General features: G+C 28.3%; 4 protein-coding genes across 4 annotated transcripts; 3 read left to right on the top strand and 1 right to left on the bottom strand.

The window, feature by feature from the left end:
* Positions 1-3,633: 3,633 nt before the first annotated feature.
* On the bottom strand, positions 3,634-7,521 carry GO595_002953 (glycosyl transferase; the record flags this gene model as incomplete). Its single annotated transcript, XM_067915919.1, has 2 exons — positions 3,634-4,028; positions 4,092-7,521. 2 exons carry the CDS (start codon positions 7,519-7,521, stop codon positions 3,634-3,636), a joined length of 3,825 nt encoding a protein of 1,274 aa, XP_067776754.1.
* A 649-nt stretch (positions 7,522-8,170) lies between these two features.
* On the top strand, positions 8,171-8,599 carry GO595_002952 (uncharacterized protein; the record flags this gene model as incomplete). Its single annotated transcript, XM_067915918.1, has 1 exon — positions 8,171-8,599. One exon carries the CDS (start codon positions 8,171-8,173, stop codon positions 8,597-8,599), a length of 429 nt encoding a protein of 142 aa, XP_067776753.1.
* A 6,967-nt stretch (positions 8,600-15,566) lies between these two features.
* Positions 15,567-16,064, top strand: GO595_002951 (uncharacterized protein; the record flags this gene model as incomplete). The annotated part of the gene is made up of 1 exon (XM_067915917.1): positions 15,567-16,064. One exon carries the CDS (start codon positions 15,567-15,569, stop codon positions 16,062-16,064), a length of 498 nt encoding a protein of 165 aa, XP_067776752.1.
* Positions 16,065-16,485: 421 nt separating this feature from the next.
* GO595_002950 (Listeria repeat-containing protein) lies at positions 16,486-18,818 on the top strand (the record flags this gene model as incomplete). Its single annotated transcript, XM_067915916.1, has 2 exons — positions 16,486-18,732; positions 18,816-18,818. 2 exons carry the CDS (start codon positions 16,486-16,488, stop codon positions 18,816-18,818), a joined length of 2,250 nt encoding a protein of 749 aa, XP_067776751.1.
* Positions 18,819-19,272: the final 454 nt, after the last annotated feature.

Raw genomic sequence — 19,272 nt, 5'->3', positions numbered from 1 at the left:
AGTCAAAAATTTCATTTAATTATTTACTTAAATCATGTATCAACAATGGCAATTTTTGCTGCTCTACTTTTGGAAATGCACCAATCATTAATATTCTTTTATCCAAAATTTCCCAAAATACATTCATGCTCCAAGAAGCAATTCAGCTTATTTCTGTTATTCTCTTCAAAACGGAGTCTCGGCGTTTTTTATTTGAAACTGATTTTTTCCCAATGGTCAAAGATTTTGAAATTCTTAATTCCAATAATTTATTAATTCTCTCAATTTTTTCATCTCCCATGGATCTCACAGCTCCAGTCATTGAGGCTTTCATGCCATATCTTAAATCGATCATATCCATAAATTTTCCAAATGATTCATATCGAGTATTTCTATCATATTTAACTCTTTTTCAATGTGGATATCGAATTAATGATTATATTCTTTCGAACGGGATAAATGTTTTCATAAATACTGAGTATAACTATATGATTGAGATTTTGACACGTTTAATTTTTTATTTAGAAAATCCGCATCCGTATTTTGATTGGATTTTAAAGAATATGTTAAGTTCTGATTTAGTAATTATGAAAACTTCTGTTGAAACATTGTTTCAATGTTGGGATAAATGGAATAATGAACAAAAATTGTGTGTGATGAATATAATAAATGAAAACATTTCGAATTTTCCTTTTATAATCCAAAAGAAATGTGTTAAATATATTGTTGAGATTGGTAATATGCAATGGTTATCTAATGTGTGCGTTTTCGAAAAATTGTTAATAGTTTTGGATGACGAAAAATATGTCGAAAAAACATTGTTTGTTATATGTAATTTAATCATAAATAACTTAAATGAAAACGAAGAAAATGTCGTCGAAATGTTGAATGTATTGAGCGAAAACTTGGAAATATTGGAATGCTTAAAATATTCAACAAATTTAAATGTACAAAAAATGTCGAATGTTTTAATAGAATCATTTCTTGGTGTAAAAATAATTGATCAATAATTTTTTATTATTATTTCTTTTATAAAGCTTATGTGATTTTTAATTTTCTCTTTATAAATTTCTAAAAATGTGCTTTAAATTTGGATGTTTTCTTTGAGGTAAAATTTTCATCTTCAACAAAATTTCGGTTATCTGACCAAAATTATGGATTTATCAAATCTTTTTTCTCCGATTGATTTAAGGAGGGCATTGTGTACAGTTGCATTTCAAGAAGCCCTTTCTAATATTTCAAAAGATAATGTTGAACAATTAGCAAGCGATTTATTGGCAACAGATTTAGTAGCAACAGAAGATTCAGTTAAACAGGTTGCATATAATATATTTAATGCAGCAAATCACCGCTCATGGTCCATAAGTTATTTGGTACAGCTTGTTAAAATTTTAATTGATAATTCATTTCCATGGAATTCATTGCATATTCTCAAGAATTTAATTATACCAACCGATCTCCCTAATCAGCGGTGGTATAGGTCTTTTTTACTCAATGCCATTACACAGGGAGTTGTAACATTTGAAGAAGTTATCAATTTAATGAAGACATATCCCGTTGGTGACTCTTTATTTCTTCTTTATTGTTGGTTTTCACCACTTATAGAGCAGTCAGATCCAGATATTTTTTGTCAATTGACAAATCTTATTCATCAACAATTCCCAAACCTTAATAGCGAATTCCAATTTTTTGTTAACAGATTTAATCAGCTTCGTGATAATGATTGGGAGCTTCATAAAGAACTCTTTAAGACTGGTTATTATAAAGGATCAATTCAATATTTTATTCGTAAAGATGATGTTGAACATTTTCGTGATTATTTTAGTCAATCCACAGTTTCACATATAGATTATAATATGCGAGTTGAAAACTCTCTTTTTGAGCGTTGTGATTTTGTTCGCCATAATCCAACATTGTTACAGTTTGCAGCATATTATGGCGCATCGAAATGTTTTACTAATTTACTTTTAAAGGATATTGATCACGATATAATTGATCATGAAGACACAGAATTGGCTGATGGCATTAATCCAAACTTAACAGATGATCTGAATCGAACAGTATTTCAATATGCTGTTGCTGGAGGAAATAAATCGATCATTAAAATATGCGAACGAAAACATTTCAAAACTGATGGAATCATTGAAACTTCAATTGAATTCCAAAGGTTTGATTTGATGTTATATTTTCTTCGTAAGTATAAAATACAATTAGATGAATGTAATGGTGATCAACTATCCGTATTACATTATGCTTCAATACATAATAATATTCGCGTGATTTTACATTGTTTAGAAAACGGTGTTGATGTAAATATCAGAGATAGTAATATTAATTTCGAATTTTTTGATGTTTCTTTTGATTTTTTCGTACTCCTTTACATTATGCTGCTCAACATTGTACATTAGATGCGCTCTTAACTCTAGTTGCTGTTAATACGATTGATATAAATGCTTGTGATCTATTAAATAGAACACCTCTTCATTATGCAGTAAAATTCAATCAACATGATGCAATTAGAATTCTTTTAATAAATTCTCAGATTGATTTAAATGCAGATGATCATAAGAAGTTTCTTTTCTATATTTGAATACTCCTCTTCTAATGGCTGCTAAATATGGAATGCTTCAATCGATTCATTTTCTTTTATCACAAGAAGGTGTCGATGTTAATCATCAAAATATTATCGGCGTTTATTTTTATGATTTTATACTGCTTTACATTATGCTGTCGAGAAAAACTTTTTGCATGAAACACATCTTTTACTTTCTTATCCAGGAATTGATCCTAACATTTGTGAAATAAGAGTTTTTTTATGTGTTTTGGGGTTTGTTTTCTTTGTTTTGGGCTCCAATTCATTTCGCTGCTTTTGCGGGAAATTGTGAAATGATTTCACTTCTACTTTCATTTAATGGAATTAATGTAAATATACAAACAGAAGTTCTTTTTTATTATTTAATGGTGAATACCCTTGGGATATAGCAATAAAAAATAATCAGGTTGATGCATATAACTTATTTGAACAACAATTTCGGAATAAATAAAAATGATTTTTATTAAAATTTTCTGCTTAAATTTTTTGATGAAAACACAGAATAAATCGATAAAAATGATGTTATGAAACACAAAAATTATTTATACAATTCAAATGGGAATTGATGAATTTGTTTAAATAAAATAATGTTCAACATCTTTGGATATTAACATCATGAATTGTTATCTTTTTTAACTATACTTTCTCTTGAAGTAATTTAACTATATCTGAATGATTATTTGTATTTGCATAAAAAAGTGCATTTTTAAACAATTTGCAAATATTTTTTTTTGATATACAAAATTATCAAAACAAACATTAAGCAAAACAATTCAACATATTTAGCTTTTGCATCAATTCTTTCTTGATTAATAAGTAATTTTATTATAACCTTTTTCAGATGCAAAAACGAGAGCTGTCTTAATTCTATAAAAATTCAAATATTATGAAGATAAAATAAAAAATATTTATAATAAACCTAATTGTTATAGAAAAAGAAAAATTATAATAAGATATTTTCATTTAAAAGAGTTGGCCTCCTTATTCATAACATAAAACCAATTTTGATGGTTTTATATTTTTACATTAATTGCTGCAATTTTTTTGAAAAATTATAAAATTTATTTATTATCAGGGAAGAAATATTTCTCATAAGCATCCTGATCAGCGGTAATATTTCTAGCTTCTTCATCCAGGCCAGGCCATTCCTTTACTCTTGTTTGAGCTATTTCTAATTTAGGTCTTTTAGTCAATGGATTATTACACAAATCGATTGTCTTTGCATCATCCATTGTTTCATCACTGCACCAAGTTTCGCACCATAACCAATTTTGGGGCAACGAATAAATTGGTATATGATGTTGTGCATAGTTTGGTAAATCCTGATCCAAATTAGCCAAAGAATTCGGGTCAGCCGACAATTGTTGATAATGATATCTTAACCAATCGCCTGCAGCCATTTGTCTAAATTTTATTAAATCAATAGCAAACAAAGCGGAGATATGATACTTTTTCCCTTTCAGATAATCGTACCAATATCCTGTTTTCCAGAATCGATAAGGTTCAGTTTCCTTTCGACTATCACACATTGGTGTGAATGCGTAAGGAGCTCCATTAAAATCCATTCTCATTAATTCGATCAAATCAGTTCGTACTATTTGATCCGAATCGATATATATTACACGTTCTAAGTCCAATGGGAATAACACATCTAAAAACAATATTTTGTTACCCCAAATAATTCGTTGTTTTTCGAATTGAGGTCGTAACCAATTCGGCCATTTATATGATACTAATTGATATGAAAAGTTATACTTCTTCGCCATTATTGGTAAAGTCGCTTTGAATTGTGGTGATAAGAACGCTTTAATGATCCAAAACTTAACATTATATTTCGATTGTCTTCGGATTGCTAACATCATAATCTTTAATAATCGTTCATATAAATGTCCACTTGCAACGGAGAAGACATCGACGCGTGTAGTATTAGTTGTATCTTTCGATGTGATATTATATACTTTAATACCTTCCATACCTTTATTATATGATACTAATAATTTGTTTTGTTGTTGTGCAAATGTGGAAACAATTATATGTTTTGTTTTCATTTTATAGATCATTTTAGATCGCTTTCCACCTAAATCGATTTTATATATTCCGGGATTAGCTGCAAGTTGCCAATACCCATTTGACATCATTACAATTGTATCACTAATTTTAGTATCACGTGAATCATATAATGCTAATTCAGCTCCTTCAGCTATTTCGCCATTTATATCTTCACATGTTCCTTCTGCTTTAATGTTTGTTAATATATATTTACCTTCATGTGTTGAAGGCTTTAATTCTTTTAATAATATATTATCTAAATCAACAGTCGCTTTCATTGATTCATAAATCCATGAATCAGGCATATCAGGCATTACTGAATACGTTGTAGTATCATTTAACATAGTAAAGATTACATTATCTTCTGTTAATGAATTTCGATAATATGTTAAAATCGGATCTTTAATTGTTGGTGGTGGTACAACAATTAAACGAACATCAATGATATTTTTAGTAGATACATAATGAATTATATCTGATACACGTTGAAATTCACGTGTAAATGGATCAGCAATTATATCCCAATGTATTATTTCATTATCATTTTTGTTTGTATATACTAATGGTGAATCGATTTCAAAGATATCAGGATTAATAAATCTTCGAACAATTTCTTCACTACGCCAATCATTCACTAAAAAACTTAAGTACATTAATATTTCACTTCGTTTATATTTGATATTAATTAAATTCTTTGATATTCGATTATAAACATAACGCTTACTCCATATGTCAATTAATGTTAATTGTTCATATGTAAATTTGGTAAATAATCGACCATTAGCTATTAATAATGTTTTCTTACCATTTAATTCAATTATATTTTTAATTGGTTCAGTAATTTCGGGATTAATAACAAACGTTGCAGGAACCGAATGATTTTCTTTAGAGAATTTAATGAAATTATTAATTTCAGTTTCGTTTTGACTAAATAATATATAAAACGAACCGATTTTTCCTTCGTCAGTATAATTCCATTCAATGTTAGATAAATAATCCAAAAACATTTGTTGTTGTGACAATGTTTTATGGATTAATCCAATACCTATAGGTCGTTCGAATAATATCTTCTTATCTAATGATGGTACAATCGAAAATTCATATGCCATTAAATCATAAAAATCAATTTCATCAAATGTTTTAATGTCACTTTCACTTACAATTTGTTGCATATAACCTAAAAGTCGTTGTAACTCATAAGCTAAGCCTTGAATTCCATAATTATATAATATGAATTCTCTTCCATTTAGAAAACATGTTTCTTTATCAATACCAACATTAAATAAATAATTATTTGTTTCTAAAATGGTTTTTGTTTCTTTGGATTCATCATCATATAATTCATGTAAATCATTCCAACTTAAACATTTCTCATCAAAGGTTTTAACAATGTTATTATATGATGAAATAAAATGTCGTTCAGTTGGCTTATTTAACATTCCAGTTTCTTCATTAATTCCACAATATTTAACTGTATCAAGTAAAAATTGAATCGCCCCCCGATCGTCCTTATAACTTAAATGATAAAATGCATATGCAACTTTACGTGAAAGTCGATTAGTTAATGTAAAATGTGGAATAATTCCAATACGTACTGGAAATTGATCTTCTATTAAATATGTAGATGAATATAATTGTGATAACCCTCGACTTGTGGATGGATCAATGATTAGGAACACGTTAACTAAATTCTTACGAACTTGAGGTAAACGTTCTCTCGAAAACAAAAATGATTTCACTGATGAAGTCCACTCAGAATATTCGCTATCGGTTTCCAAGTCGTTTAAATAGTGAATATATTTGGGGTCAAATCGTAAAACAAAGCCCCCACGACCACCAGTATCAATATTAAGGAGACGTATAATTTGTTCAGGTGTAAGTTTATATGTGCTTTCAAGAATATTATGGATGTTCTTTTCTTCAGTAATTATATTTAATAAAGTAAATATATCAAGAGTGGCAAGTGGAAATTTCCTGCCATTAATGGAGGAAATGGTGGTACCCGGTTCAATAAGATCGGAAACTTGGTTATAGCCACGAGTATCAGATGCTGAATTTATGATATCTGACAAAAATAAGGGATAATTATTGGTAACATCACGAAGTGTTTCAATAAGTTCTCTTCCTTCTTGAGCTTGGTCACGTACAAAACCAGAAAATAAAGAACCAAAGTCATCAATGTTAGATACATCAACATATGAATTTGGTATGCCTTTGACTTTGGTAACTGTTTTATCATAAACATCAGTGCTATTTGTAGATGCTGCATCAAGTACAATTGAATCTTTAACGCCATATTCCATTGAATACTTAAATGGCCTCATTTCAATACCAAAGCCTCTAAGTGGAACACCAAATTCATTTGTTCTTCCAATTGGTCTTAATACAAAGGATGTATCTGATTTGATTAAATCAAGAATTATTTTTGATACTGTAGAATTGTGTAAATTAGCATAAACGGCTGTATGAGGTTCACCAAAAACTAAATCAAACTCATAAAATTCAACTTGTTGACTAGAAATTTGTATATCTAATAATTCTTTTCCAATTCCAAATAAATCAGGATAAGAACTACCACAAATGCTTCTAGCTGTTTCGCGATATAATTCTGTTCTTGGAAGATAATAACCAATTTCAATTTTTCCTTGTAAAAGTGCAAATTCATCTGATGGTAATATAGATTGTGATTTCTCTAAAATGTAAGTATCATTATCAATGGCATTTGCTTCAAGAATTTCTTTCAAAAATAGTTTTGCAGAATCTTGTGAAAAATCAGAAAAATAAGATAAAACTTGTTCAAAGATTGGAACTCCATACCATGGAGCTACAGCGCCCAAAGACACTGCGTGGTCTGGTCGAAATGTTGAACTGACTAATGAAAGAAAGATTAAAGAAAACATTCACGCCAAAACCAAATAAACGGCTGCAAAATTTTTTTTTCAGCAAATGATTCATTTTAAGAAAATCAGCACAATTCTTTTTATTGCGCTACTTAAAATCACTTAAACCTTTGGAAATAAAGATTTTATGAAAATGATTAAAAAATGAAATCAATTTTGATTAATCAATTTTCTTTTTATTAATTTTATTAGTTTTTAATACATTCTTTCATTTTACATTTAATGCTTCTGGATTTTAACCCTTTCCATTTTTTTAAATCTTTTTAACTTTTCCAATTTTGAAATTTCAAATATTATTATCAAATAATGGTTTTAAAAAATATGATATAATTTATTTAATCATACATGAATTCTAAGTAAAATTGCTTCTTTTCCCTCTCGATTACAGAAAAGATAAATCATAATTTTTTATATCACATAAAATCAGAAAGTAACAAAGACTTTCCCCAAACAATATAGTTTTTATACAATGATTTTATTGAAATGCGTGATTTCTTTGAGAATTTACTAATATTATATACCAAGAATGAAAAATTTTGGCTGGAGTCTGACGGTTTTGAATAAACCTGTCAAAATAAACCTTTTGACTAGCAGATTTCAATAGCAATTGCACAATGATGGCGGTTTGGCGGTATTTTTCTAAAAAATTATGAGCAACAGTCAGGATGTTACAGCTCCTACAGCACAGAACTACAACCCTGGAGCAATAAAGGAGGGGCAGCTTACGGATCCCAATGCTATTGCAGCAATTTTACAATCTCATCCAGAAATATGTCAATTATTTTCTCAAACACCTCATTCAGGAACTAACCGCGAAAAGGAAAGAATCAATGATCGCTTGCATGGGTTTGACCCTAAAGATAACATAGCATGGAAAGAAATCACCAAAAGATTTGGAACAAACATAAAGCAACCAGAATTGTTAAGTATCGCAGAAGTTCTTGCAAATTATGCCAATGTAAAGCTAGATCGAGATGCAAAACGAAGAAAGACCGTTTTGATTAAATGGTTTTCAGAAAATTGGCCTTTGATATCACCATACCTTCATTATGTTGTTCTGGAAGACTCGCAAAAGTAAACTCGTTAATAAATGGATTTGACTGAAATCTGAACTTAAATACAAAATTAAAGAATTTTTTTCGTCAAACTAAATATATCTTTTTTGTTCAACCTAAACAGCACAGTTTATAAGCTTGGATGTTAGAAAATTCGTTAAAATCCCAAAAAAATGACATTCTCAGATTTATTAAAATTTTATATATGAACAAAAGCATGGTTTTGGTACAAAATAAGGACCAGTGATAAAAAATGTTTGTGGTTATCATTGAAATATGTTACAAGATTTCATTCAATTGATATTCTGTCATTTAAGTAATGGCTGATATTTAGCTGCAAAAACCAAGTTTCTGACAAAAATCATGTCTTTTTTTATTATACAAGTATGGAGTAATTAACTCGAATAATCAATCATCCTTTTTTTGATGTCAAATAGCATGTCCTCTTAGAATCAACGCCTCAAAATGAGAAATATCTGTGAAGATATTTTTAATTTCGCAAGTGATGACTTAAAATAGATATCTATTTTTTATTTCTGGTAGAAATTTTTTGACATAAACAATGAAATAAGATCGCCTTTGTAATTGCGTGTGATATCACTAATTGGATTTATAATTGTATAATTTAAATTACAAGCAGGGAAAGTCAAAAAATTTGAACACTTTTTGTTTGAACGTTCAGTTTTGGGTTGAAAAACGTTTTTCAATCGTTCATGTTTTTCTTTTCACTATTTTTTCTCCTTACACAACAAACTTTTATAGAAGAAAACGGTACATTGATTGTTAGCCCTAGTGACCTTGAACAAGGTACATATAAAAACTACAAAAATAAAACCAAAATTCTTGAATTTGATAATGTTCCAACTATTCCTGATAGTGCATTTAATGGGTGGTCATTGTTATACTCAGTAAACATTTCAAGTTGTGTGACATCAATTGGCGAAGCTTCATTTTCTAAGTGTACAAGTTTAAAAACTCTTATCATTGCAAATCTTAAAGAAATACCAGATTCAGCCTTTTCTCTTTGTACAAATTTAACCACAATCGATTTTGGAATGAGGTTATTGAAAATTGGATTGGTTTCATTTTCGAGTTGTAAATCATTGGTCGATCTTACTATTCCAGACACAGTCATAATGCTTGGTGTGAATTCATTTTCAGGTTGCAGTAAATTAGAGAATCTTGTCATAGGTTCAAATATTGAAGAAATTCCTGATAATGCATTTCAAAAATGTACTTCTTTGACAAATATCAAATTTGGCGAAAGTGTTAAAACAATTGGTGAACGTTCTTTCTATCTTTGCACAAGTTTAGCCCAACTTGCACTTACAAATCCAATTGTTTCGATTGGTAGTTTTTCATTTTTCGAATGTTCTAATTTACAAACGATTACTTTTGGTGATACCATTGAAAGTATTTATCAAAATGCGTTTGAAAAATGCAATAAATTAGAGAAAATTTCATTTCCAAAATCATTAATTTATATCGGTAATTCTGCTTTTTCTGAATGTTCTTCTTTATCCGAAATTATATTTAATGATAAATTGGAAACACTTGAATTTGCATCATTTAAGAATTGTATTTCACTTTTAAAACTTTCTCTTCCTAATTCATTAAAGAAAATTGCTACTCAAGTATTTTCAGGATGTAATAATTTATCATTAGTCACATTTGGAAATGAATTACAAACTATTGGAGAATCAGCATTTTATGGATGTATATCATTAACAAGTATTACAATTCCAAAATTAATTACTGTTATTTCTCCTTATTGTTTTTGTAACTGTACGAATTTAAACGATGTAACATTAAGTAACGTATTTAATTTATCAATAATTTCATCATTTGCATTTAATAATTGTATCAAATTATCTAAAATTAATATTCCAAAGACAGTTCAGTTAATTAGAATGTCTTCTTTTTGCAAATGTAAAAGCTTAGAAAATGTTATATTTGAAGAAGATAGCATATTATCAGAAATTGAAGAATATGCTTTTGCGGAATGTTTAATGCTTTCCAATATTGAATTACCAAATTCGATTCTGTTTATCCTTTCTGGAGCATTTCAACAATGTTCTAACTTAAAGAGTATTAAACTTGAGCAACATTTATTGAAACTTGGATCTGATGTATTTTATAATTGTACAAAATTAGAAAAGATCGAAATTCCTGATTATTTAAATTTCATCGAATCGAATGCTTTTGCATTTTGTACAAGTTTATTTAATGTTACTTTAGGAATCGGACTATTTTCTATTGGTGAATATGCATTTTATGAATGCTCTAAATTAACAAATATTATAATTCCTTCAACTCTTCGAACCATTAAACAATATGCTTTTTCAAAATGTTCAGATTTAACATTAGTAACAATCGGTGATGTTTCTGAAATTAGGGAATATGCATTTTCTGAATGTCCTAAACTTAAATGTTTATATTATTATGGAGAACTTGAACCCAGATATAATAATTCGTTTGTAAATACAAATATAACACTTGTAATGGTTAAACATTCATATTCAAGTGAATCATTTTGTGGGTTCACGATCTCAAAAGGAAAAATAATTAATGAATGTCCAAACGATGAAAATATAACTAAAAAAGAAACAAAAATCAGTAAAGGTATGATAATTGGTTTATCAATTCTCGGAGCAGCAATTCTTATTCCACTTGTTACTATTATATGCATAAAAATGCGTGTTTGCGCGCGTAAGTCTGGTGATTATGAAGCACTTCCTGATTCAAAAGTATAACAAAATAAAAAAGTATTTCTATATCGTTCTTTATTAAAAGTGACAAATGAGTGCATGTATACAAAATTATAAATAAGAATTAGTTTCATTCATTAAACATAAGCCTGTATAATGTAATGACCGTTGGAAGTATAAGTTGTCTTTCATAAGAGGATAGACTTCTTTCCCATGATACATTGGAAAATTATCAGCTTTTCCGGAATGCCAGAAAATTATGTCTTTCATCCTACGAAGGTCATCATAAAAGCTTTTGCGCTTACTGCAGTAGGGAACATCTGTAAAATTTCCATTTGCAAGTCTGATAATGTCATCGTCTGAGAGTGCCGTGCCTAGAAACTCATTTAAATTAACATCTTCGCAAGTTAAGTTCATTCTTTTGGTGAAATTGTAAATGAGAACATCATCAGTTATTGAATTTTGGATTTGGTATGGTTCAATTATTGGAATAAGGTCATAGTACATTTTTGCAGCTGCTCGAGACATAAACCATCCACTACCTCCATGAATGAAATAAAGCTTTCGTGAATTTTTGATGGCATGTCCTTTTACAATAAGTTCCAAATTTGGATCATGTATTGAACTAAAATTGGTCATGAATTTCTCAAAGAGTTCCAAGTTTACAAAACAATCCTCGGTTGTTCTATAAATCCATTGGAGATTTGTATTCTCGAGAAAATCTTTAACAGCATCATTGAATAGATGAAAAAGCTTAATGTATCCATAGGACCTAACATTTGGATTATAAAGTGTGATATTTTCGAAACTTTTGTTCATTGAAGATGAGGAAAATTTAAAAACTCCATGAAATTTTTCAACAAACTCTTGACCCCATGTTTTATAGAGTTCATATGAGCGCTTCCAATTATCAGAACCAACAAGTGAAACAATGTAAACATTGATAAAGTTATGTGTCTGTCCATAAATCTGAATATTGATATATGATTGAGTGTACCGAAGACATAATACATATATCATTAAAATTATGAATACATTAACTTTTTTTCGAAAAGATGATCTGTTAATGCTGGAGTAGAACGTTTTCTTTTGGTAATTTTTCTATAGTTTACATGAACTATAAAACTTTAAACGTCTTATCGGCATTTGATACGTAAAGTATTCAAAATAATGGGCGCGTTCCGATGATTGTATAAACGGTTCTTTGTGATATAAAAAATTAAAAAGTTGAAAATAAATGTCAAAGCTACGAGATCTCATAAAATCATTAAGTTCTCGTAAAAAGCCACCAACATCAAAAGATTTAGAAGACTTTGCGACTGAATTACTTTCGTACATTGATACACATCCGCTTACTGGTGAAGAAAAATCTAGTCCAATCTGGGGAATGTCTTTATTTCATTCTAACAAAAAAGTAACCATAATGAAAGCAATAAAATGCCTTCGAAAAATTGTTGACAATTATCCAAGGGAATCCATTAATATATCTCCTAAAGTTGCACAAATATTAACCAAGCTTTTTGAAACCAAAATTGATTTTGAGTCTCGGCTTAAATGTTGGAAGCATGCAATATCTATTATCAGTTCCTGGAATCAAATGGTTGATTTTAATCTATGGCAAACAGTTATCAAAGCTGTTTATGCCTTCCTTCCAAACAATTCCTCCAATTATTCAACCCAAGATGACTTTGAATGTTTTTGTAAGCTTTGTACTTCCATTTCCATTGATCAATCAATATATAAAAACGATCAAACGTTTATTTATTGGTGGAAAATAATATCATATTTTATATCCTCATATTTTGTTGGTCCACAAAATTCATTTTCAGATCGTAAGCAAAAGATCACGATTTCATTTTTATTTCTCCAAATTCTTCTTAAAAGTCTTGATTCCAAATTACAATCCACTTATAAATTCACACATTCTGACTTTAAGTTAGCTGAGTTTACGTCTAATATCTTAGTTTGTGTTTCTGATATGTTTCCAATTAGTACATATGATACATATCTTCAAACATTTATTAATTTTATTAAAGAAAGTTTTCCACATAAAATTTTATTAGTTAAACCATTTGATTATGTATTAACAGACATTAAATCATATGAAAACTTATTTTATAATAACGCAGTTCAAGAATTTTTATTTTCGGAACAATTCTTTAATAAACCATATCTATTAACATTTTTTCAAAGTCAAGCAGAAACGACAACAATTAATACATTAAGAGAAATATGTATTGATAAACAATCCCCTAAAATCTTGACTCCAATTATTTTATTTTGTTATAAGATAATTGAAGTACTTCATACATTATTAATTAATAAAGTTGATGTTAAACAAAATCGTTTAATGATAATATCGAACTTTATCGAAATTGTCTTAATTACGAAGTCATTAATTGTACAATCATTTTATAATGGTTTATCTCTAGATGAAATCGAAAATATATTTATTCAACAAATGTTTTTAATGCGGAATTCACATTCTTTCATGCAAATGATTTGTATATATTTTTCTTCTTTATCTGAATTCAAAGTAATAAATCCAGTTTTGTTTTCGAATCGAATTTCAAATATATTATCAAGTGGACATTTAAATTCATTAAATGATAAAGATCATCCTGGTTTGAGTACTGACTTTTTCACATCATTTGCAGAACAATTCGGTATTATTTTATCTAAAAAAGATATAAAACCTATTGATTATGTAAATATATATGGATTTTCTACTGATAATTCTCCAAAATTCTTCTATTTACGTCTAAGTAGTGAAGATTGGGATCAAGAAAAAATCGAAAATTTCATTTTACATTTTATCGAATCATTTCAAACAGTTACTAAACCATCTTCTTTTGAGAACTTTAATACTCTTCAACAAAAGATGGTAAATATATTATGTAAAGTCTATTTAGATAACAAATTAAAGACTGAATTAAATGAATTTATATTTACCAAATTATTACAAAAATTAATTGGTTTTTGTAATGCGCTTTTTAATGAATCGACATATAAAATCATTAATAATATTATTGAACATTCATTTTATACCAAATATGCAACACAACAATTTGGTATAATAATATTAAAATTTTTAATGCAAAATCCAAAGATTTTAAGTTCGTCAACCAACAAAAATAATATGCATGATAATTGTTTGTTAAGTTCAATGAATGTTGCATTATCACCAATACCATTTTCTTTAACATTATTTAAACTATTAAAAAAGAACATATATAAAACGAATTTAAATAATGCATTTATACGTGATAATTCATCGATAATATTTAATTATATAGCTTCTGATATAGTATTATCTGATTATTTAAGTAATAATCATGATGATGGATTACAATTTCTGAAGAAGTATTGTACTGATAGAGATTTTATTTTGGAAGAAAACTTCGGCTCTGCTATTTTCATATTATTTATTAATGAAGTATTAAATACTAAAACAAAAGATTTCTCTAAAACACTTACAGATATATTTGATATTTGTACTCGAAATTCAACAATTAAAAACATATCATTTATTAATAATATTATTTATATAATTCCAATGTTTTATAAACAATTAATAAATAAATCGCCAAAGTTATTATATAATATTGCGAAGAATTTATTTGATTTCATGGTAAACAATAGACCTGTTGAAGCAGATGTTAAAAAGATATTAATGTTTTATACGAATATATTATTATTAAGTGAACTTAAAAGTCCAACATTTAAAGAAATTTATAAATATTTTAATATGTATAGAAGCCAACGAAGAGATCATTATGAAAACATATTAGAAAAATGTTTTTCTTTTTATGAAAATAACTTTAATAAAGATTTCGAAGTCTTTACAATACCAGAAAAGCCGAATTTCGAAGTTTTAGATGTGAATAATATTTTAGATTCATTTCAATTTAATGATGATAATATTTTAAGTTTATATCATTCAACTACTTATGGTACATCACGTTATGACATTCGATTTAATTATAAATATAACGAAACTAATAAATCAAATATAGTTTCAGCTAAAGATTCTCCTTCATTACCATTTTTAACATATCAGCCATCATTTATCATATACGATGCAATTGTAACTAATCGCGCAAAGAAACTTTTCACGATTTCTGATCAAGAAGGTTTCACTAAAGCTTTAGTGGCAGTATCTAAACAAGACAAAATTAAAAGAACATTTTCGATAATATATATTGGAAAAGGTCAAACAAAACTTAATGAAATTTTAGATATTGACATTTCAAAGATAACAAATGATTTTAAGCGATTTTTAATGTCAATTGGTGACACAATAAGTTTACAAGAGTTTTATCAAGCTAAAAATAAAGAATCTTCATTTAAATCTGGTGAATACGCAATATATTGGGAAGATAAATCTAATGAAGTTATTTATTACGTGTTACCACTCGTCGAAAAATCAAATCGTAATAACCTAAAGGATTCCGATGTAATAATCATTTGGTATAATGACCAAAATTCGGCTATCGAAATGTCGATGTTCCAAAAGGCGACTTGTTTGATCGAGATTAGACCATTGGGCAAAGGTTTGTTTTCAGTGTCGGAAAAAACATCGGACAAAAAATACGTGAAGTTCTTTGAGAGAATTATATTGCCACGACATTTGGTGGGGCCGGTGGTACGTGTCGCAGCTTTGTTGATGGACTTGCAAAGGCCGAGAAAAGAAAACTCGGTGCTAATCGACGCAAAGATTTGGTCGGATATAACAAACGGAAATCCAATATCTTCGGTACTTGAATGTAAAGATAATTAAATAATAAATATAGTATTTATTAAATATATTTAAATATTTTTTGGAATAATTGTAGTAACAGTAATTTGATAATAATAAATTAAAAATTATTATAATTTCATTTTATTATTATTATTATATAGTAATCATAATGTTTTTGATTCAACTATTGTCTTTTCCTTTTTTCCCCTTATTATGAAGAACAAAATTGCATGTCCTGTAGTTTCTGGTTTTTTTTTTTTTTTCGTTTAAAAAGAAGTCAAAATTTTTTGTCTAAACTTTGATCAAAGAGACGAGAACGGAAAAACCTCAATCTAAAAAACCTCTCAAGCTATGAACTCTTATAATTTTATGTAGGGAATTTTGTTTATCTACTGAATAATAGAAATTTGATATCACATTTGGATAAAAATATCATATTTTTTTTGTTCACAAATAAATAATGCAGGAAAATTTAACTGATGAGTTAATTAACAATGATGATGCTTTAAAAATTTTGGAAGACAAAAATAAATGCAATCCAAAAGAAAAATTACCTTTAATTATTGGAGCATCAGTTGGTGCAGTGGCTGTGATACTTATTATAGTCGTTTCAGTTGTCCTTACACGCAATAATAGTGTTGATGATAACCAAATAAATAATACATTGACACCTTCATTTACATCTAGCATACCTACGAGTGTACCTCAACCGACAAACCCCCCTGATATACATTATATAACTTTTGATCCTAACACTGCTGTTGGTAGGCAATTCAAGCTAGCTTATAGTCTCGGGCAAGTTATCTCTGATTTACCAAATAATTTCACAAAAGATGGATATGACTTTGATGGTTGGTGTAATACTCCAGATTGTTCAACTATGGTAAAATTCCCATATATATTTGAAGATGATAAAACATTTTATGCTAAATGGAATAAATCTATTAAAACAATTACAATTAGTTTCCATCCATTAGGTGCAGTTGGAATAATGAATGAACAACATTATACCACTGAAACTTTAGTTCAAAGTATTCCAAATGGTTTTAGACGTACGTTGTATGCTTTTACAGGTTGGTATTATGATTATGAATGGAAAAAACCTGTTAAATTTCCAACAAAATTTGATAAAGATTATACATTATATCCAAAATGGGAAAAGTTATCAAGATTTGCTGGAGTAATTACATTTGAAGGTAATGGAGCTAACGGAACAATGGACCCATTAGAATGTTCATTTACTCAACCCGTACTTGAAATATTAAATACATTTAATCCTCCATCATCTGATCAATATTTCGATGGATTTTATGAAACAGCTTTTGTTAAAATGCTTTCTGTTGAAGAACATCAAAAGGTTGTGTTTCCTTATACATTTACTCGTAATGTAACATTTAAACCAATCTGGAAAAACTATATTTATCATTATATAACTTTTTATTTTAATGATGAAAAAACTCCAAACATGAATGAAAAATATTTAGATGGTACTAAAATCTATAATTTACAACAACCACAAAGAGAAAATTATGTTTTTGCTGGTTGGTTTACATCAATAGATCTAAGAAATGAATCACAGATTTCATTACCATTTATAATAATAAAAAATATTAGCGTTTATGCAAAATGGATTAAATATAAAGTCGATGGAATGATTAAATTCGATCCTAATGGAGGATTTGGTTCAATGCCTGCAAAATCATTTTCATCTGGAGCAATTATTGATGATTTTGTTTCAGCATTTCATAATACAGGATATACATTTAATGGTTGGTATATTTCACCTGAATGTACACCTGAAACACGCTTCAAGTTTCCATTTTCTTTTTCACAATCATTGACATTTTATGCAGGTTGGAAACTTAATATTCCAAAAGGTCAATGTTTAATTGTTTATGATCTAAATGGTGGAGAAGGAAAAATTGAAGGACAAATTGGAACTATAGGTTCAGCTAATAAAGTTTTACTTGAGCGACCACCAAAACTTACGACATCTGATAATAAAGCATTTATCGGTTGGTCAACAAATAAAGAACAATATCAATTTTTATATTCCTATTATCAACCGTTCACATTAGATGAATATAAAGTTAAAGATCAAATAATTCATATGTATGCACAATGGTCTACAAATTATTATACTGTAACATTTGATTTGCAAGGTGGTTCAGGAAATATTTCACCATTTTATGTTGATAAAACATATCATCATAAAAATGATGCATTCATACCCAATTTCACAATTATAAAAACTAATGCAAAATTAACAGGTTGGGGTAAATCACCAAGTGGTTCTGCAGAATATGAACTTGGTCATCGTATTCCATCTAATACTTTAAATACTGACTTAAAACTTTATGCTCATTATCTTGAAAATGGCAGAAATAATGATGGAAAAAGCGAAAAATACAAAGGAAAAACAGTATGGATGTCAGGAATGAATGAATTAAAGGAACATAGGTGGGTTGGAATCAAACATTTTGAACATCAATTAACTTGTCCATGGCAACAAGGAGACAAATGGTGGGATGTTAAAAAAGCTCAACCAAGAGGAAAAGATTCACACATGTCTGGCCATGCACATGCTTCAAATGCAATTCATCATTTCTTAGCAAATAATGAAGAAAATATCAAAAAATATTATCAATTATATCCTAATATCACTAATAAAACCAATTCAACATTTGATGGTGCGGAACATAGTGCAGTATTTAATGAAATTAAACAATATTTCCCAAATGAAGTTCGATTATCCACGGATATATATAAATGGTATATTCAAGGTAGTAGTGATAACGAACATGGAGCATTTTTCAAAAATGTATTTAAAAATATATCATTAACTAATATGACAAATCGAGATTATTATGTTACGAAAAAAGAATTTAATGAATTTATTACAGATTGTTTCGATAACAAAAAATTTATTGGTTGGAATATCGATTTTTTCATAAATGGACATGCACAATCTATTTATGGTGCCAGATATGATGATGATGGTTGGATTAGAACAATTTATTATACTGATAGCCACGATAAAATCCTACGTACTACAGATAATCGTTATCCTGGAATTAGAACAGTTGATATTCATTATTATGACCAAGGTATACCTGAATCTTGGAAAGGTGATAAAGAAATGTATCCAAATAAATTCCCAGTAACATGGTTAACTTTACACAATGGTGACTCTCAATTGGTAAGAAGCCTTAATTCATTCTCACTTGGAACAGAAATATGGGAAGAA

Source organism: Histomonas meleagridis, assembly GCF_020186115.1.
Source record: "Histomonas meleagridis strain 2922-C6/04-10x chromosome Unknown contig_20, whole genome shotgun sequence".
In the NCBI taxonomy this organism is placed as follows: Eukaryota; Parabasalia; order Tritrichomonadida; family Dientamoebidae; genus Histomonas; species Histomonas meleagridis.
The sequence above is the reverse complement of the archived record's forward strand: the minus strand, read 5'-3'. Positions and strand labels throughout refer to the sequence as shown.